This window comes from Phyllostomus discolor, chromosome 1, assembly GCF_004126475.2.
Source record: "Phyllostomus discolor isolate MPI-MPIP mPhyDis1 chromosome 1, mPhyDis1.pri.v3, whole genome shotgun sequence".
Taxonomy (NCBI): domain Eukaryota; kingdom Metazoa; phylum Chordata; class Mammalia; order Chiroptera; family Phyllostomidae; genus Phyllostomus; species Phyllostomus discolor.
In genome coordinates, this window is record NC_040903.2 from 82,533,477 (window position 1) to 82,551,497 (window position 18,021).

At 38.0% G+C, this 18,021-nt stretch overlaps 1 protein-coding gene across 8 annotated transcripts in view; it reads left to right on the top strand.

Annotated features, from left to right (window-relative positions):
* The window catches only part of COL25A1 (collagen type XXV alpha 1 chain), a 498,892-nt gene that overhangs the window by 443,782 nt on the left and 37,089 nt on the right, over window positions 1-18,021 (top strand). For 6 of the 8 annotated variants that reach the window (XM_036025482.1, XM_036025468.1, XM_036025479.1 and 3 more), the window contains 7 exons: window positions 2,360-2,422; window positions 6,509-6,577; window positions 7,340-7,384; window positions 8,884-8,928; window positions 9,859-9,936; window positions 15,673-15,696; window positions 16,317-16,361. In XM_036025482.1, the coding sequence (XP_035881375.1) occupies window positions 2,360-2,422; window positions 6,509-6,577; window positions 7,340-7,384; window positions 8,884-8,928; window positions 9,859-9,936; window positions 15,673-15,696; window positions 16,317-16,361 (369 nt within the window). The remainder of the gene's footprint in view (window positions 1-2,359; window positions 2,423-6,508; window positions 6,578-7,339; window positions 7,385-8,883; window positions 8,929-9,858; window positions 9,937-15,672; window positions 15,697-16,316; window positions 16,362-18,021) is intronic. The other 2 variants (XM_036025500.1, XM_036025490.1) reach the window with 1 other exon arrangement.

An 18,021-nucleotide genomic window follows, 5' to 3' on the forward strand; every position in this document is an offset into this window, starting at 1 on the left:
CAGTTTGTTGCTCACCCAATACCCAAATTTTATATAGTTTTTTTTTAAACTTAATTCCCAGTATCAGAAACTAATGTTGAAATGTCACTACCTGGCCCTGGCTGACATAGCTCATTGGATTGAGCGTGGGCTGCAAACCAAAGTGTTGCAGGTTTGATTCCCAATCAGGGTACATACCTGGGTTGCAGGCCATGACCCCCAGCAACTGCACATTGATGTTTCTCTCTCTCTCTATTTCTCCATCCCTTCCCTCTCTAAAAAATAAATAAATAAATAAATTTTTTAAAAAAGAGAATGAAAATTATCATTTAAAATAACTTAAAAAAAAGAAATGTCACTACTTTATGAGAAATCAACTGTATCAACATTAGCAGCTATTATAGAAATAATCTAATGAGGAAAGAGAGAGAGAAGAAAAAAGGAAAGAGAAAGGAAGGAAGGAAGGAAGGAAGGAAGGAAGGAAGGAAGGAAGGAAGGAAGGAAGGAAGGAAGAAGGAAAAGGAAATATATTCCAGGGTTTTTTTGCTTAAAAACTTTATTATAGGTTTTAAGAAATTGGACCCTCTTACATTTGAGCTCAAGTGTTTAAAAAGAAAACAAAACTTTATGGGTATTCAAGAAAATATGAACACTGGTCTCAGGTTTCCTGACACCAAATATGTGGTGCCTTTTCCAACACTGATTATCCAGCTCTGATTCTCTGACACCAACTGTGTGTCTTACAATTCAATCCTGTTGTGACACTAACCACTCAGAGTTAGCATCAGACTCCACAGGTTTAAATGCTCAGCCTCTCAAGACTGCCCTCCTTTCAGACGTGAGTCACAGGCCCTGGGTCCCCTGGTTACCACCTGAACTTCTGACTTAACTACAAATTTGAGGGTACTCATAACCACTACTCCTAACCCAACTCAAGTTTGATAATTTGCTAGAACTACTCAAAAAACTTAAGAAAAGACCATACTTAATATTATGGATTTTTATAAAAGATGAAAATGAACAGCCAAATAAAGAGGTACACAGGATGAGGTCAGGAGCCTCTGTCCCCATGGAGTCAGGGTGCGTGATCCCACCAGCACATGGGTGTGCTCAGCAGCTTGGAAGTTCTCCAATCCCCTTTGTTTAGGGGTGTTGATGGAGGGTCCCCAGTAGGCATGATGGGTTAAATTATCAGCCATTGGTGATTGAACTCAGCCTCCAGCCTTTCTTCCCCTCCTCTCTGGAGATGGTGAGAGGAGGGAAGGCTGAAAGTTTCCACCTCTTGTCCCAGCCCTGATCCTGAAGCTATCTAGGGGTCAGCAAGAGTCACCTTACAAACTCAGGTAGGTTTGAAAGAGGCTTGTTAAGAATAAAAAAAAGGTGCTCTTATTACTCTTATGACTCAGGAAATTCAGAGGGTTTAAGGAGCTCTGTGCAAGGAACCAGAAACAAGACCAAATATATTTTTATTATACCACAACTGGGTTTCCTCCAGGTAGTGGAGAAGAGGTTATGCAGGTGGCACAAGGAGAGAGATTTTTTCTTTCATGCCAAACATTCCTGAATCTTTTCCCTAGCCACATTTGCTGTTCAGGTATCTATGGCTGCATATCATTTTTACCCCCTTAAACTAGAGTGACTTAAAACAAAAAATAATTATTGCACAGTTTTAGAGAAACAGGAATTTGTGCACAGCTCAACTGGGCGCCTCTGATCAGTGTCTCCTATGAGGATGCAGTCAAGCTCTCAGGCAGGGCTGTGGTCTCACCTGAGTGGAGCATCCAGTCCCAAGCTCACGCATGGTTGCTGGCCTACCTTGGACCTCAGCATGTGGGCCTCTCCATAGGGCTGTTCACAGGATGGCAGTTTGCTTTCCCCAAAGCAAGTGATCCAAGTGACATAGAACAAAACAGGGCCCCTAAAGTGGAAGCCACAGTCTTTTAATAACAGTCTCAGGAGTGATACCCCGTTATTTCTGCCAAATTCTGTTCATTAATATAAGTCATTAAGTCCTATCTGTACTCAAGCAGAGGGTATTACACCAAAGACATGGTACAGGAAGGTGGGATCATTTATACCTACCTTAGAGGCTTCCTACTATAGTCACCCAAACATAATTGGATTTGGTTAAATGGTAAGAACCACTGGACAACAGGCGAGAAAGGAAATTATAAAGACATTTCTAAAGCTTCTCCAAAGCTTTTTTCAAAGTATTCTCATCGACCAAAAACCTATTCCGATTAATTTTATAGTCAGTAGCTGGATCTCAGCAAGAAGGCTGTATGCAATCAAAGGAGTAAAATCCCAGTAGAAGGAAATAGTTTAATTTTATGTACTTGCTGTCAAGTGTTAACGACCTCATGTGCCCATTTTTTTAAAGGGTGAACCAGGTTTCATTGGTCCTCAAGGAGAGCCAGGCTTACCAGGGTTACCAGGAACAAAGGTGAGTGGAGTCTCTTTTTCTTTCCTTTCTTTCTGAATTTTCCTGTCATATATTTTTAGTTCATTAGGTTGAAAGATATGTGGGATAACTTTATTATTTAGGTGAACATATATGTTAGCCTAATAGAGAACTAAAGCCGCCTATCACCCATTCTAACACTTCTAATGGGGATACCATCTTAAATGGAGTAACAGGAAGTTAATTTTAGCCTTAGGTAGGACAACAGGAAAATAGAATATATTAGTTGTTCCAGTTGTCCCCGAAATTGCTCCTAAATTGCTGTGATGCTATTAGCTTCCTGGCCATATGGAAAAGTGGAGGAATTCTGAGGAGGAGAAATAGAACTCATTAACTCCTGCCCCTTATCACTGATTTTAGGGCATACTTGTAAATCAACGTTATTATTATTCCCACATCACTCCCTAGATTTCAAGGAGTACTGATGTCCATATAGATTCCTAAGTGCCTCATCCCAGCAAGATCCATCCTGAAAAACATTTGCAGAAAGAGTCTGTAATGAAAACCATCTCATAATCTTCCACTTGGCAACCCTAGAGAGGGCCCTAAAAGCACAATCTATATGCCGGCAAATAAAAAACTTACGTTGCTATGGATACAGTAAGGTCTATGGTTTTCTTTTTATCTACCCAGTAAGACATAAAAAGGTACAGGTCTAAGGATGGAACCTTCCTCTTGACAGACTCATGAATCAAAGGAGGGGCAAAATTAGATCAAACTTTTTTTTTTTAAACTATAGCAGTCTTTGCCTCAGTATGTATTGCATCCGCCAGAAATAAACCAGGATGACTTCCAGGAGCTGGAGAAATGTGTTCATGGTCTGTTCTGACAGAATCGTCCTCATTCCCTCTGGTCGGGAGAAAATAACTCTAATCCTAGTAAATGGAAACTGAGTGTGGCCCAAGGGAGGCTGAAACTTGGTCGAATTTATGCAAAATTGCTTTTTTTTCCAAGCAATTTCTTTTTCACATAATGAGCTGTCAAACTTATTAACAAAATACGAGAAATGCCTGTTTTAGCCTGAACAGATTCACACAAGAAACACACTTTCTGGAATAAAGGGAGAGCGAGAGAATAACGAGCATTCTGTGTCCATGTGAGAACTGTACTCACTGGGCTTGCAGCCTCCGGGAAGGAGGGCAGTCTCGGTTCGGGCACAAACAGGGGAAACCCAGTCAGTGCTGCAGAGAAGCAGGCATGTGCTCACTAATCTCCAAATGTCTGGGGACAGTACAGAGTGGAGTTTATCCCAAATATCTCTTCTTTAGTTTATTGATTTTAAACTATGGCCACAGTTTCAAAAAATCCAGGTGTAGAGCCCTCAAGTCAACATTAATTACTGTTCATGAAGGACACAGACTGATTTTACAGACCAGATACTTTTATAACAGATACTACTCTGAACTCCCAATAGAAGTACAGAATGTGACCTGGCTGGCATAGCTCAGTGGATTGAGTGTGGGCTGCGAACCAAAGTGTCGCAGGTTCGATTCCCAGTCAGGGTACATGCCTGGTTTGCAGGCCATAACTCCCAGCAACCACACATTGATGTTTCTCTCTCTCTCTCTATCTCCCTCCCTTCCCTTTCTAAAATAAATAAATAAAATCTTTAAAAAAAAAAAGAAGTACAGAATGTGAGGTATCCATTTCCACAAGAAGGGATGTAGATAGGAAATTCATTTTATTAACAATATCATGAAGCCTGTTTTTCAGCTAAATTGTCTATCTTTCATGAATTTGGTATTGTAACAGAAAAGCCATGATTATGTAAAAGTCTCTTGCAGCCAAACACTAGTTTTTTCCCCAATTTCGTAGATAGTCTAGATTTGTACCACTCAGTTTAGGTTGAAAAAATAAATTAGCCCTGCATTCTACGCCCAACACAGTGAAGAGAATCATAATGATGGAAGATGGATAATGCCATTTAAAAAGGCAAAAGATTTATAGGACCTGAAGAGAAACCAGAGTATAGATAATGCCATTTAAAAATGTATTTATGCATTGTTATATCCTCAGTGTCTACCTCAGTCCTGGACAGACACACAACAACCTAAAGAGATGGAGTGTTATTCCCAATAACTTACAATATTTTGAGTACTACTGTTTATTCATTAATTCAATATCTTTTCTAGTGTTTGAGAACGAAGAGTAAATGGAGCAAAAACATTCTCTACTCTTCTGCCACTTGCATTTCCAGTATGTGTGAGGGAGGGCAGGACAGGAGGGAAGTAAAGAACAATGTGATCCAGAAAGTGATAAGCAACTAATTAAGGGCACTATGATTTTTTTTTAAAGTGATTCTAGGTAAATATATATTGACTCTACTCCTATGGCTTATACGTATAAATGATTTTCTAAGGTTTTTGTTCTTCCCTAAAATATTACCTTCTAGTTATTATTTTAGAATTCGTTTATAAAATATTAAGAAAAACACTAAGTATGGTATTTTTTTAAAGTAAAAATTTCATATATCACCCAACGTGCATCCGTTGCATCTCTAATCCCTGGGAAAGCCCTCTGGAGCGTCTTTTTCACCCCTGCACCCAGTCAGATCCTTGCTTTTCTCCCACCTTCTTCATTTTCCCACTCTCCTGGGTTCGTGCTGAGAAACCTGCTGAGACTTCTTTCATCCTTGCCCTGCTCTGTCCCACCTCCCCTGCAAAACCATACAGGCTTCCCAGAGTAGGGATGACACACATAAACATCTCAAAATGGAAAGCCCTACATCATCCATACAGATCCAATCCATTTTCTTCTCTTTTCCAAGATGAATCCATTCCTTCTGTGAACATGCTAACACCAAACTGAACTGAAAACCTGTTTGATTATTAAAATTCTGCCCACCATGAAGGAAGCTAGACAGTCTACTGTCTGTCTTGCCAGAGGGTGATTTGGCCAATCTCTAAAATGTTCATACTTTTTGACACAGCAATTCCTCAACTACAAATTTACCCAAAGCAAATGACCAGAAATGTCCAAAGGGTTCCATACAAAAATTTATACAGAAGTTGAAGACGAAGCACAAACAGTTGTAAATTACAGCTTTTCTTTTAAAGCTTTGTGACTTTGAGAAAGTTACTTAGCTTCTCTGAACTTCAGTCACCTCATCTGTAGACTGTGAATACTAACACTTTTCTCATCTGCCCCAAGGATTAAATAGAGTAATGTATGTAAAGTGTTTTGTGAAGTTCCTGTACTCACTAATAACACAGTCACAAACAGCATAATGATAAAATGCAACCTGCTAATCCTTCAGAATGTGGCTGGAGTCTCACCTTCGGGAGCCAGGCTGGATGATTGAAGACCCCTTGGGCTTCCTCTTCTCACCTGTGGCCTTATGTTACTCCTCAATTCTTAACTGTTTTGTTATATAGATCTCGTCTGTCTAACCAGATCACTAGCTCCTTGGGGCCAGTGACCTTGTTCATACTTCACAGAGCTGTGATTAAAAGCTGTAACACCTCTGTGTCTTGTACCATGCTGAGCACTTTACATTTATAAGTTATGAGATCAGTACTACAATTTTTTATATTTTACAGAGGAAATTGAGGCTTTGGGAACTTAACTACTTTGCCCCAAAACACAGAACTGATAAATAACAGAGCTGGGGTTAAGACCCAGGATGTGGGATTACAAGTAGCCTGGCCATTGTGGAGTGAGAAGTTGTAGCCATCACAAGGCCTTGACCACTTTGCCATGCTTCATCCCAGCAGGGCTTAGAAAGGGGCTGCAGAAGGAAAACTATGTCTGTTTCTGTTCTGAGGTATCATCATGGCCCTTATCAAGTCCTTTTAAAGGCCCTGCATGTACCAGCATAGGTTTGTGACAGGCATTTACCAATCTACTTCCTTACCTATCAAATGGAAATGATAATACAATTGAACCATCATTTTATTAAAGGAGATAAATCGTGCTGAGATTAATATAGTGCTTGGTACATGATAAATAAGTGGCAACTCCTCGTTTTTTTTTAATCTTATTCAACTTATTTATTAATCTACAGGGACCAGCTGGGGGTGGGGGATGGAGAGGGAGGTTGCCATTTTCTGGTTTTGCGATATTTGACAGGGCGAACGAGGGGAGGCAGGGCCTCCTGGAAGAGGCGAGCGAGGAGAGCCTGGAACCCCTGGACCAAAGGTCAGTTATTCTTATGTTGGAAAATGATGTTCTTCGGTTTGGAAAATATAAAACTAAAATCTAAAAATTTCTCAACAGGCATTAATAATTTATTAAAATGTAAGAATAATTTATTGAAAGGCACACCAATTGGTTCTTTCCCAAAAGAATGTTACAATTCAACTTTTCCTAGTTTTCTCTCTTCTTTTTGATTAACAAATTTAATGACACATCTGAATGTAAAGGGGGAGGGGCTGTTGCTGACAAATTATCACTCACTGGGTATTAAAACTTGCTGAGGACATGTTGATATGTGTTGTGTTAGTTTTGATGGTAACTTGATGGTAACACTTGGAAAATATTAGCACTAAGGATTTACTTGATTGTTCAATCTTTATTTCTCTAAACTTTCTGAAAACTAATATGGTGACACTTTATTTTAATAACCCATCCTAGAGACACAGAAAATGATGAGAAGGAAATTTATGCAGATCCTGTTGAGACTAAAGAGAATGAATCACAGTACTCCTGCCATCCATGGGTGGGAGGGCAGTTAGCAATTACTGTGGGATGAAGGTTGATGGGCAGACCAGCAAATGAACCAATGAAACCATGAGGATACTTGTGTTTGGTGTTTTAATAGCCACCATTACATAAAGCCATATATAATGGTAGTTAAAATAAAGTGTTTCCATCTTTACGAGTCACCGATAGTTTCTTTTTCCTGTTCTTATCTCCTCTGTCTTTTTTTCTCTTTTTCATCTTCATATTCTCCTATCATAGGGGAAACAAGGTGAATCAGGAGCTAGAGGCCCAAAGGGGTCAAAGGTCAGTAACCAGGCAATCATGTTAATGTAACATGAAGCCTTCAAGAGCTGTGCTTTTTTTTGCCTCTTCCACAGAGAATCATGTTTTCAATTAAACTCCTCCATACACTGGGATTGTAATAATTTATCCCTACGATGATATCCCAGAACAATTGGTTTCTTTCATCTTGTTTGTTTTTGCATGTTCCTATGCTTCAGATTATTCTTTAAGGAAAGTTGTACTTTCTGTTTCATCGGAATAGTTTCTTTGCAAAAAAAAATAAGTTCTGTACTTTATTTAACTTATGTATGGAATAATCTTATTTTTCATTTTCTGGCAATCTTTGTGATAAATGTTCAAATTATACTTTGCTTTTAAGTTAGTTGGCTCCCTTCATTGCATTAAAATTTAACCACCCATTAAATTCTTTCCTTTACCGTGTTCTTTATAATGTTTGTAATTATCTATGCACCGTTAGCAGAATCATGTTATTTAAGATGCTGTTAGCTAATATATAACATGGAAAAATTAGTGGAAACATGAAGAAAACAGAGCAGGAATTATTCTCCGTCCATAGCAAATTTAATTATTATGGATTGGTATGGATGGATAAAAACTTTTCCTGCTTTTCCTGCTTGTCTTCATTGGTCCTTACCCACTTTATAGTAATATATAGAAAGACATGTCAAAATGCTTTTGATTCTATGTGGAAAAAGATCTGAATAAATTTAATGCCATTTAAAAGAAACTCCAAATATTCAGGTTCAAATCTGTTCTCCGACACTTCTGTTTAGACCTGTGAGAATGTTGAGTGTTCTCAGGGTGTAGTTTGAGATTTTGACTCTTCCCGGTGCCTTCCTGGGGTGGGTGGTAACGCCATAAATGGAACTTCAGAGACTTTTCATGTTGCATTTAAAAAGAGGGAGAGCTGGCTTTGCCCTTGACTTTCAGCCCTGACTTTCAGCCCTGCCCACCAATCCCAGCTATCCGTGGTCTATGGCAGCACCTTCCAAGTGTTGAAATGCCTGTACCTACAGGAAAATTTCCTTCAATACCCATCATCATAGGAAGGCCTAGCTGGTGACCTATCTCTTCTGATTCACCCTAAAATGAGCTCTCCACTCCTTCCCTGTCTCAATCATTTACACATTACTTCTCAGAGGAAAGTCAAAGTGGTTGGCTCTTATTTCCTCTGCCCCAAACCTTTTCATATAAAGGCAAGAACATGGTTCAGTCTGAGAGGTAACAGTGTACTTTGGGTATCATGGAAACCACTTGCTTCACTTTTGAGGATCCCTAGCAAGAGAGCAACATATGTATTGTTGTTCCAAGAGTCTCTCTTATCTTAAAGAAGCATTTGCCATGTTGGTGGTTATGGTTCTTCTAGTTGTGATTTTCAACTCCAGAAGTCTGTACTAAGGCTGCCACTGTATGGTATTAAATACATCCTTAGATCTGAGATATTTTTAGACTGTTGGCCTAACTACTAATTAGTTTTTTTTCTCTTTTCCCTGGTGAAGGGTGACCGTGGTGACAAAGGAGACTCTGGAACATTAGGACCAAGGGTGGGTGTGTCTCTCATCTAAATTTTTGCCCCTCCTCTCCACCATTGTAAGCTCAGATTTAAAGTATGTGTCTGTGAGTCCTTTCACAAGGCACTTGAACTAACAGCATGCAATAATAGCACTGGAGGTAGACTACTATAGTTATTCCTGATCACCCCCCTCTCTTATTATTTTTTTATTTCAGTCACTGGTGGCAATGAGTATGTAGATTGTAACTCATAAAACAAGTTCAAGAGAAGAAGATCTAGAGAACCCTCTCAATCTCTTCTGACAAACAAATGATAGCAAACCCATGGTTGTCCAGCTAGTAGAGTTTTCTATTTTTTAATTAGCCCAATTATATAGAAAGCAATAATGTGTATTTTCAAAGTCTTTTAAACACAGGCAAGAAATGAGGACATGACTAATGGAAATTCAGTGGCAGAGATAATGAGCAGGATAGAAGTCTTAAAAATATATGTATTCTCTTTTGTGGTCCCTGTTTGGTTTTATTTTAATAGAATTCTATTCCTGTTGGGAAAACCAGGCATTTCCTAAGAACAGTGTTCTATCTTCTTAAAGAATGAGAAAGCAATCTTTGAGTTGTAGGTGACTAGAAAGGTTTGAGTTGCTTTAATAAATATGAATAAAGCCAATAAATATTTGCAAATCAAATCACCTTTTGTAACTTTCAGAAAACAGTTCAGATATTGAATCACATTGTTTTATTCAGATTTCATGTCTTTAAACATACACAGACAAGGAAGTTAGAAATAGTTTGCCTCCTTTGAAATAAAGACAAAATTCAAACATGATTTATGTATGCATTTGTGCCTTCACAGGGAATTAATGGCCTAAGAAAGCTGTAAGTTGCTACTTCTGTTTTCACCATAGTCCTCTCTATATCCCTAGCCTGACCACATGGTTTTCTGTTGGTTGGTTTTTTTATAGGGTCCACCTGGCCAAAAGGGGGATCAAGGAGCCACCGAGATCATCGACTATAATGGCAACCTCCACGAAGCCTTGCAGGCAAGTGACTGCTCCCCGCCCCGACCCAGACAGTGATGCTGAGGTACACTGTGTAATGAGCGTGAACATCAGTTTCCACACCCCAGGGATCCCAGAGGTCCACTTCTCAAAGCGCCCCCTCTCCCTGTCCTGACCCATCCCCTTCTTTCTGCCCCAGTTTATTCTCTTTATTTCCTAACGCTTTTCAATCTTTCTTTTCCCTTCTACCTTCAGATATGCTTAAGTCCTACCTGGTTTAGATCTTGTGTTAGTTTTGTCAATTTTTGCCTCCTTGCTTGAAAAGCAAGCCTAGCAAAGCAATGAAGAGCCCTGTGGTTCTGCAGTTAAAGTTGCCTGGGTTCAAATTTCAGCTCTTTTGTTTAATAAATGCATCAAGCTAATTCACTTCTCCATGCCTCAGTTTTCTCTAAAATGAGGACAGTCATAGTATCTACCTCATCGGGTTGTTGTGTGCTGAATGGGAGTTAAGGGGCTGAGTGCCTGGCACAAAGTAAGTCCTCTGTGGGTGTTTCTTATTACTGCTACCATTCAATTCTTGTCTTCTGCTAAGTAAACACTATAGATGGTGTGGCACGTCTCCATCACTTTGCACCCTAGTCATCCTTTCCATGTTTAGACTCCTGCACTCTAGCCTGTATCATCATTCTGTTGGACCTTCTCCTATAAAGGTCACTAATAACCTCTAGGTCAAGCACATTGTACTTAATATCCTTGACTTCTTTTGACATTTATACTAAACCAACTTCCTTTTAAAACTTTTCTTTCTGGTTTATCTGATCTCTACTCTCATTTCTTCCAGTTTTCTTTTTTTATGGATCCACTCACTTTTGTAACTCCAGGTTCTCTGTCCATTCCCTAATTTTTGGCATCACCTCTAGTCCTTTCTTGGTGCAATCACTCCCTGTTCTTCTGCCTTGCGGCTGCTTCCAAATCTTTCATTGCTAGGTCAGACCTGGCATGTACTTCCAGCTGTCTAGGAAAATCTCCTCTGTCTAGCAAACACTTCCACCAAGACACATAATTAAACTGGATACCTTTCCCACCTACCAAGTGATTCCCTTTTTTAGCTAACCAGTTTCTTTCAGTTAGACAATAAGTCTTTTAAGTTCTTGAGATAGAAACCTTACAGTTATTTTTAAACTATTCTTAGCCCTTCATCCATTATATCTCACCAGATGCTGCTGCTTCCTTTTTCAAAGTATCTGATGAGGCTGCTCCATTCTATCCATTCCCAACTGGGTCCACACTCCACTTATTTCAGGTCTAACACCACAACAAGCCCTCAACCAATTCCTCTGCCCTAATGACTCTTGCTCTTCTGATCCATCCTGTTACCACTCCAAGGCTCACTTTCCTGATTTTTACTATTTTAATGGCTTCAGTGTGCTCAGAAACCTAAATGGACCCCTTCACCTTCTCTATGAGGCTCAAACTTCTCCATTGGGCTTCTAAGGCTCTGTAATCCTACCTTTCCTGTGCAGAATTTGCTATTTCTCTGCAACACATTTCCCCCCAAATCAGTCATATTGATCACATCCATAAAAGTCCTCCTCTTTTTGCCTGGTCTATGCCATTCTTCTTTCCTTTTTACATCCATCTAAATCATTTCCGAAAATCACCTGCCATCACCCAGATGGGTTCCTCCTCTTAGTCCTTTAAACGTCAGCAGTCAGGGCCCAGTACTTCAACATTTAATTATTCTTAAATCATGTAGATTGTTTCAGCATTGCTGCTTACCTCACTGGGAGTTGCTCAATGACAGGAAACATGCCTTGTGCTTACTCTGTATCCCGCAAAGTGCCTGACCCTGGTCTGGCATAATTAGTAAATAAACTTATTGGTTGAATGAGTGAGTATACTTAGCTCATACGTACAGTACATTTTTTTTTCTGCTTGAAAGGCAAATCAGTTGTTTTAAATATTTGCTATTTTGTACTTGTTTGGGTTTTTTCCTATGCTCATGATTCATTACCATTCTTTAATTTTGGTAGGCATACATTTCTGTGGGTCCTTTGCTACAACTACCATTTTTAACTAGTAAAGCATTAAATAGCTTTTACAGAATCTGTGTTCAGCTCAGCCTGCTTTTCTGTTCTTTTCATTGGCATGTGTGAAGAAAGAGAGAAACAGAACAAGAAGCTTAGGCATATCTGCTATGTTTTCAAAGTTCTTACTTATAAAGTATAGGGACACTTTTTAAACTTAATTTATTAACAGTGTTGTAAATTTCCCTTAAGCTGCTTCCAGCGGTGCCATAATTCTTACTACCATCTTTAAGATTCTCTTGCCTTCCAAGAAATGCTCCAGTATTATTGGCCATTTTCTGAAACCTTGTGACAGAGTACTTTTAAAGCATTCCGTGCATGAACAGGGCTTGGCATGGAGCCATTTCTATTTCAAGAAATTCAATGACTTATGGTATCATTAACAGACACTAGTTAGTTAAGAAAGGGAACCACTGGGCCTAAAACCGAAATCTCTGCTTCAGTCTCCCCTCCATTGCTAACTAAGTCATTTAGAAGAAATCAGTGTATCTATACTTCATTGATTGTATCTGTAAAATGAGGATTTCGGAGAATAAGTTATATTCTAAAAGTCTATAAAATCTAGCATTATGCTTAGGATTATTTTCAAGAGCTCCTGAACACTTTCTGCTGGTGTGCCTAAGCACATTGCACTTTATTAAAATTGTGACACCTGCATCTTGACATGAGGGGATGTTGCGCTCAGGTTCTTCCTCTGACCCGGAGTTCTGTACGGCCATACACAAGTCACAATTCATCATCAACTAGTTCACACTTACATCTCAACCTGTGAAGATGTATTATTCTTGGGGACTTGTTAGGGCAACAATATGTTGTGCTTGTAAATAGTTTATAGTTTCTTTTTCACTTCAGAACTATTTATTTGCTTTTCTCATTATGTACTGTAGTGGATTTCAAGAGTCCCTAATAAAGTGAATTAAACTAACGATTAGACTGAGAGGAAGTTGTAGACATGCATTCTTCTAATTCTCTAACCAGTGATGAATTTTCACAGTTTTGCCAAATTTCACTTCTCTATTGCATCCTCTAAAATAAAAATCTGCAAAAAAACCTAGGATAATTAGATAAATAGGAATATATTGCAGTTATAAAAAATCACATTACAAATATAAAATTTTACTGTTGTCTCTATTGAAAGTTATTATTTACATGAACATTTGCCATGAACCATTTATTTTTATTTTTATTTAAGGTGATTACATTTCCACAATTAGCAATAAAATCTCTCCATTTCCTACTCAAGCTTTTAAAATTCCTCAATACCATTCAAACTCAACCTGTTCTGTAGTATAAATCACTGGTGATTTTAAGCTTGCATCTTTGTCAGAAATGAAACATAATAACCTTTAATTCTAAAGCAATTCACCTAAGCATCTCAGGGAATAAATTACAAAGACCCTGCCAGCCTCCCACCAGTTTACAGTCGTGCCAGCCTCCCATCTCGCACCATGCCTCACTAGAGAATGGCGTGTCTTTCTTCATCACGGCCAACATCCTGGTTTTCAAATCATTGCTGAACTTCAAGAGAGAATCCTGCTGAGTTTATGTAACTTTAATTAGAAGAACCAGAGCCCTGGCAGGTGTGCCTCATGTCTGTGTGTCGTCCTGTAGACCAAGAGGTCTCAGATTCAATTCCCAGCCTGGGTTGCGTGTTCTGTCCCCAGCCAGGGTGCATGCAGGAGGCAACCAGTTGAGGTTTCTGTCTCACATTGATATTTCTTTCCCTTCGTCCCTCCTTTTCCCTCTTTCTACAATCAATAAAAGAAAAAAATTAAAAATAAATAAACAAATAGCCAAATACAAGAAGTCCAACATGAGCAGACATCTTTCCGATGTCTCTGTGGTCTGCACACTGGTGCTTCAGGATGGTAGTAAAGACTTGGTTTTGAGAAATTAGCTTAGTTTACTGTCAGTTGTTCTTCTGTTAACTGGACAGAACCTGCCCTGTATAATTTTTAGATCTCATAAATACAGTAATTTAACAAAATCACTTAAACTCAATCTGTCAGATAATTCACTTACCATTAACACTATTTTTTACTAAGCACCTCATTATAAAACAGACTATTGTCCTTAAATTAAAAAAAAAAAGACAAACTAGTTTTGTGTTTAGGTGAAAAATAAATTAATTATACATGGCACATGTTGGAAAACCTCTGAGAGTTCAAATTTGAAACTCCCTTCCCTTTCTAAGGTCTTATGATTCTACTTTCTAGTGAAGATTGCAATATGTAATTGGAAGACAATGATAAAGAAATTATTTCTACTCTATAATTTTCTAACAACATTTTTTTAATGACTCATCTACCTATAGCAGTGAAAATATAACTTTCTTATAACCATAAATTTGACTCTAGCTTTAGGTGGATCCCATAAGCATAAAGTAAGTGGTATCTTAATTTATATAGGTATGATGGCATGAAAATCTGGGCCTTGGTTTGTTTCATAAACCTGCCCAAGTTTGTGGTAATTTTTCCTTGATCTTAGAAGTACTGCTTGATTTTCTCCTACTATGATTTCTCTGTAGCTGTAATGACCAGAATTGATTTTATCATAGAGCACAAACTCTAACCATTTATGCACATGCATAAATGTATTGTTTTCTAAGAAATAATGACACCATGTCACTGGAAACTCAAGTGTTTGAAGTACAATAAATAATGTTAAGATTATTTTTGACCACAACAATAAAAAAACAAACCTGCAACAACAACCTGAATCAGAAATTGAACAGAGTCGTGGAAAACGAAGGGATTGCGTTAAAGCGGTATTCACAAGTTTATGTGCAGTTGGACAGCACTTCTCTGTTGGGCCTGGAGTCCCTGATGGAGATCGTTTTCCCCTCTACGATTGCATAAATTGGTTATAGGTCCTTTAGAACATTTAGCACAAGGCTTAAACTAGAAAATATTCCTGGCTGGTGTAGCTCAGTGGATTGAGCTCAGGCTGCAAACCAAAGTGTTGCAGGTTCGATTCCCAGTCAGGGCACATGCCTGGGTTGCAGGCCACAGCCCCCAGCAACTGCACATTGATGTTTCTCTCTCTCTCTCTCTCCCTTATTTTATCTAAATAAATAAATAAAATCTTTAAAAAAAGAAAAGAAAATATTGATACAGAAATGATTCATGGATCAAGTGTTTGGGAGATTTATATTTTCCAAGAATATATTTTGTTACAGTACTCAAGCACTTTACATTAAGAAACTAGATAAATCCCATGTCAGCTTCTCTCTTTAGATGTGGCATGCACATACATGCCATGAGGTACAGACTAATAGAGGAAAACATGCCACTTAAAATTAGATAGCTTGGTTTTCTCTAATCAAAGGAGTCTAGACTAGAGCTCTTATGAATGATGGAGTTTCTCAGGGCACAGTTACACTGACAAACCTCTAGTGTATAATATTTCATACATATATTTTTTTTAATCAGGTGAATTAAAATTTTCACATCTTTTATAATCCATAGATTTCCTTAAAAAATAAAGTCCTAAAAGTAATGTTTAAAAGAATCTTTATAATATATTGTATTTATTGGAAGATAGATAATATGCTCTCAGACTCTCGCCAATCCCTTATGAGATATCAGTCTTGCCAAAACATATTCAAAAAGTTTATTATTTCAGAATGTATTACTGCACTTTGGCACACAAAATAGGTAACTTTGTCTTTGTTGATTCACTTTCTCAACAGAGGATCACCACCTTGACCGTCACGGTAACTCCCATTGCATGGTTTCTGTGGTTTGGGGCTTCATACTTAATGCTGAAGCATGCTGTTCCTAATGGTACTAATGTAGCCATTGTTTTCATCTGAGATTTTTGTTTTTCTTATATTGATAACCTTTTACACTTTTGCCCCAGTGGAATCACTTTGTCTGCTTAGTAAAAAAAAGGTCAAAAAAGTTGTTTTTCTTAAAAGTCTTTGCCCTTATCTTAATTATGTAGCTTTTTTCTTTAGTGTTCAGGAAATCAAAGCCTCTAGAGGGGAGGGGAGAAATGTGTGTAGAAACACAGGGAATATTAATAAACTAACTCAACCCAAAACACTGACTGTAAAACATGGCAGCAATTTTACATTGTCTTACAGATCAACCCAAAAGCATCTTCAGTTATTATTGTGGCCTAAGTATTTGTTGATGTGTATGCATATATAGATAGTGCGGGGAGTTTTTCAGATCCTATAACCAGTGACATTTTTCCTCATTGCAATCAATATTGGGGGATATTTGATTGTGATAGAAATTAGGAATGTGTATAGTGTACTTATTATTTAAAGCATAAAATTTAAGACGTAGACTTGGCTACTTTTTATAACTTTATCTTTTCTGGATTTAGGGTCCCCCTGGACCACCTGGACCTCAAGGACTACAAGGGCCAAAGGTTATTTTTTATTTTACTAGTTTCCATTGATTACATATGGTACAGAGAATTCTATATTAAGTATTTCTATCTTTGCAAATCAATCTTACAAAATGCTGGAGAAGCTGAGATCAGCAGTATTGCTCAAGGAGGTAAGAATAGAAATTGAGGTTTGGGCTAAAGGAAGAGGAATCAGGAAAAAAGGAAACTTAGGAAGGAAGGAAGAGAAATAGGAAAGGCAGTTTAAATTTAGGAGGAGGAAATGGAGAAAGACAGAGAATATTAAACAAGGGGAAAACAACTTACAGAAATTATAAACATAAATAAACACTAAATGTGGTATCTGAAGGAAGGAAAATATTTAAATAGGGGAGGGTTGAAGGAAAATTTATGCAGATACTAAAAAAGATCCTTCCTCCCAATCCTTTTGTGATAAAAAGAATAAGGGGAACTTTAGTATGTTGTGTATACAATGACAATTTTAAGGAATCACTTTTGAGTCATTTTGTATAACACATACTATTATTACATGTATTCAGACATTCTGTCATTTAAATCTTATCTAATGAAGCATATGAACAACTATGAACAGTAGAAACTTAAAATTACTTGATTATATCTCAATTTGTTGCTGGTGTTAACTTTATCCCTCCACACTAAAGCTGAGTCATGTAATCAGTTAACACATGGCCAGTTACTCTGGCTTTTCAGAACTAAGCTATGTGTGTTGAAATATGACTTTCATCATTGGATTTTTGTGGGTTATTCAGATAGTTTAGAAATCCGTCTTTCGTTTGTGCTTCTCAAGGTAGTTTATTTGCTGTCTATTATACACATACAGACACACTCACATCAGCTTTTGTACTTATCGCTTTCAAGATACTTAAGAACAGAGAGCTAGAACATAGAAACAGTTATTTTTCTATTATAAAAAGAAATATAAAGTAAAACATTACTGAGGTTGTTGGCTATGTGAAATCATATTTGAACATAGACCTTAACTTCAAACGGACTTCCTGTGTAATGGTGTAAGATAAGGTTTGGGACTTTTAATTTTCTATTTCTCTACCACATTCTGGTCACACATAATCTCTGTTCCTGGTGAACAAGTCAGCCTGGATTCTCATTCTTTAATATCTTGGTGAGCTGACTAGACAACCTAGAGGGAAACCTGCAGGTTATTTTTCCTCTATGTAGAGTCAGCCAGGTCTGAGTTCCTTGTTTCACCTCCTCACTTGCCTGAGTCTCCAGAAAAAAATTGTCTCCAGTACTAAATATGCACCTCATTTCCTACAAGCTCCACAACCTCTAGGACTTCTCTATATAGCCCAAACACCTACAGAAATCAGAAAGGTACCCATCCCTTGACCCACAGGAACAAAAAGGGCCACCTGGTCAAGAAGGCTGTATCATTAAAACCTACATCCCTCTGTTTTATAATCCAATTGCTGTTCATTTATTAATTCAATTATCCAATAAGTAATTTTTGAGCCTCTATTCTGTGATAAGCACTAACATCTAGTAATGATACTATGGTATAGTGAGGGGTTTCATCCAGAGAATTACAGCTTGAGGAGGGAGATAGATAAGCAAAGACACAATTATTTATAAATAAGTATAAGTGCTCTGATCAAGATGTGAATGAAGAAGGTTGTCGCAGCCTTGGGAATCAAGGATGACT